Source organism: Coturnix japonica, chromosome 2 (assembly GCF_001577835.2).
Source record: "Coturnix japonica isolate 7356 chromosome 2, Coturnix japonica 2.1, whole genome shotgun sequence".
Taxonomy (NCBI): Eukaryota; Metazoa; Chordata; class Aves; order Galliformes; family Phasianidae; genus Coturnix; species Coturnix japonica.
The window spans coordinates 117,953,766-117,955,254 of NC_029517.1; the positions used below are offsets into that span (position 1 = coordinate 117,953,766).

At 67.7% G+C, this 1,489-nt stretch overlaps 1 protein-coding gene across 2 annotated transcripts in view; it reads left to right on the plus strand.

Moving 5' to 3' along the window:
* The first annotated feature begins 309 nt into the window (after positions 1-309).
* Positions 310-1,489, plus strand: part of ZFPM2 (zinc finger protein, FOG family member 2) — a 301,650-nt gene continuing 300,470 nt past the window's right edge. For both annotated transcript variants that reach the window (XM_015856138.2, XM_032442872.1), the window contains exon 1: positions 310-782. In XM_015856138.2, the coding sequence (XP_015711624.1) occupies positions 743-782 (40 nt within the window). In that variant the 5' untranslated portion in view covers positions 310-742. The remainder of the gene's footprint in view (positions 783-1,489) is intronic.

Sequence of the window (1,489 nt, forward strand, 5' to 3'; positions counted from 1 at the left end):
TGCGGGCACACCCGGCTTCCACAGCGCCGGCCCAAGGGATCAAGGCAGGAGGAAGCATCTGCCCTTCCGACGGGCAGCGCTGCGGGGCGCGAAGCACCCGGCTCTGCGGGCGCCCCGTGAGGGCTGCGCAGCTGTGACGGAGTTTCTTCCGTCGTTCCCTCTCCGGAAAGTTACGGCCCACAACCTCGACAGCGCCCGGACATCCGAAGCCTCCCGCGCCCAAAGGCGTGAGGCGAACCGCACGCGGACCCGTCTCCGGGAGCAGCCGCTGCCCGTCAGGGCTGACGGACAAACCCCCTTATTCCGCCCCCCCCCGTCCCGGAAAGCCCCTCCCTCGCCCCCTCCCTCGCCGCCACCTCCCGCCGCCCGTCAGTCGGAGCGGATCGCGGCGCGGGGAGCGGAGGCGGTGCGGCAACGGCAGAGAGCGGGCGAGAGAGGGAGAGAGAGAGCGAGGAGCCGGCTCTCCCCTCCCTCCCTCTCTCCCTCCTTCCTTCCTCCTCTCCCTCCCTCCCTCGGTCNCTCCGCTCTCTCCGCCGCTCTCTCCCCCTCGTTCTCGCTCTCCCCGTTCCTCTTCCCTTGTCCACACGCGCTCTTCCCCTCTCCCCGCTCCTTTGCGGTCTCACTCGTTTCGGGGCGGCCGCGGCCCCTCGATGAGCGCCGTCTGTTGATCTGTCACCGCCCTCAGCCGTCCCTCCCCGCTCCGCTCCGTACCTGGGGCGAGGCAGGAGCGGCCGCCGGCAGCATGTCCCGCAGGAAGCAGAGCAAACCCCGGCAGATCAAACGTAAGTTTCCGGAGGGGGGCTCCCTCCAACACACTTCTGTTTACCTCGCGCTCGGGAGGCGGCACGGAGCCGCTTGCGGGGAACGCTGGGTCCGGAGCGCCCGAACTTTGCCGGGAGCTGAGGAGCGGGGAAGGGGCAGAGGGCTGGAGCCGCTCGCTCTCCCGTTTTGCGCTCCTTTGGAGCCGCCGGTGCCTCCCCCTCGTCTCTCCGAACTCCGAGTTTAGGAGCGCGGTAGCACCCGGTTTGCGCTCCAAGTTGAGCTTAGCGCCGGCAGAGAAGCGAACGGGCACCGCGCCGCTCGGCAACTTTGCCGCGTGCTTTGCGGGGAACGAACGAGGCGAGGAAGTTCCCGTTGTGCCCCGTGCAGCGCTGCGCCGTGCGGGGCCCCACGCGCGCTCCGTAGCCGCGCCGCCCGCGTTCCCCCCCGGGCGCGCCCCGCAGCTCCGGGACTGCTACGGGAGTCCGTGCCGAGGAACAGGTGTGTGCGTGCTGGATGGAGGATCGTGCTGAGAGATCCTGTGCCCGGCGGGGCTCATGGCTCACTTCTCGCCTGTGACGCACGGCAGTCCCAACTTTATCAACTTTTCTTTAGTTATTCCGCCGAACGAGTGTAGCTGTCGGAACTCAGGCGTTCCGAAAAGAGGCACTGTACATTGTAAAAATCTGTGGCACTGACCCAGTGTATTTTCACTGATGATGTGCACTAC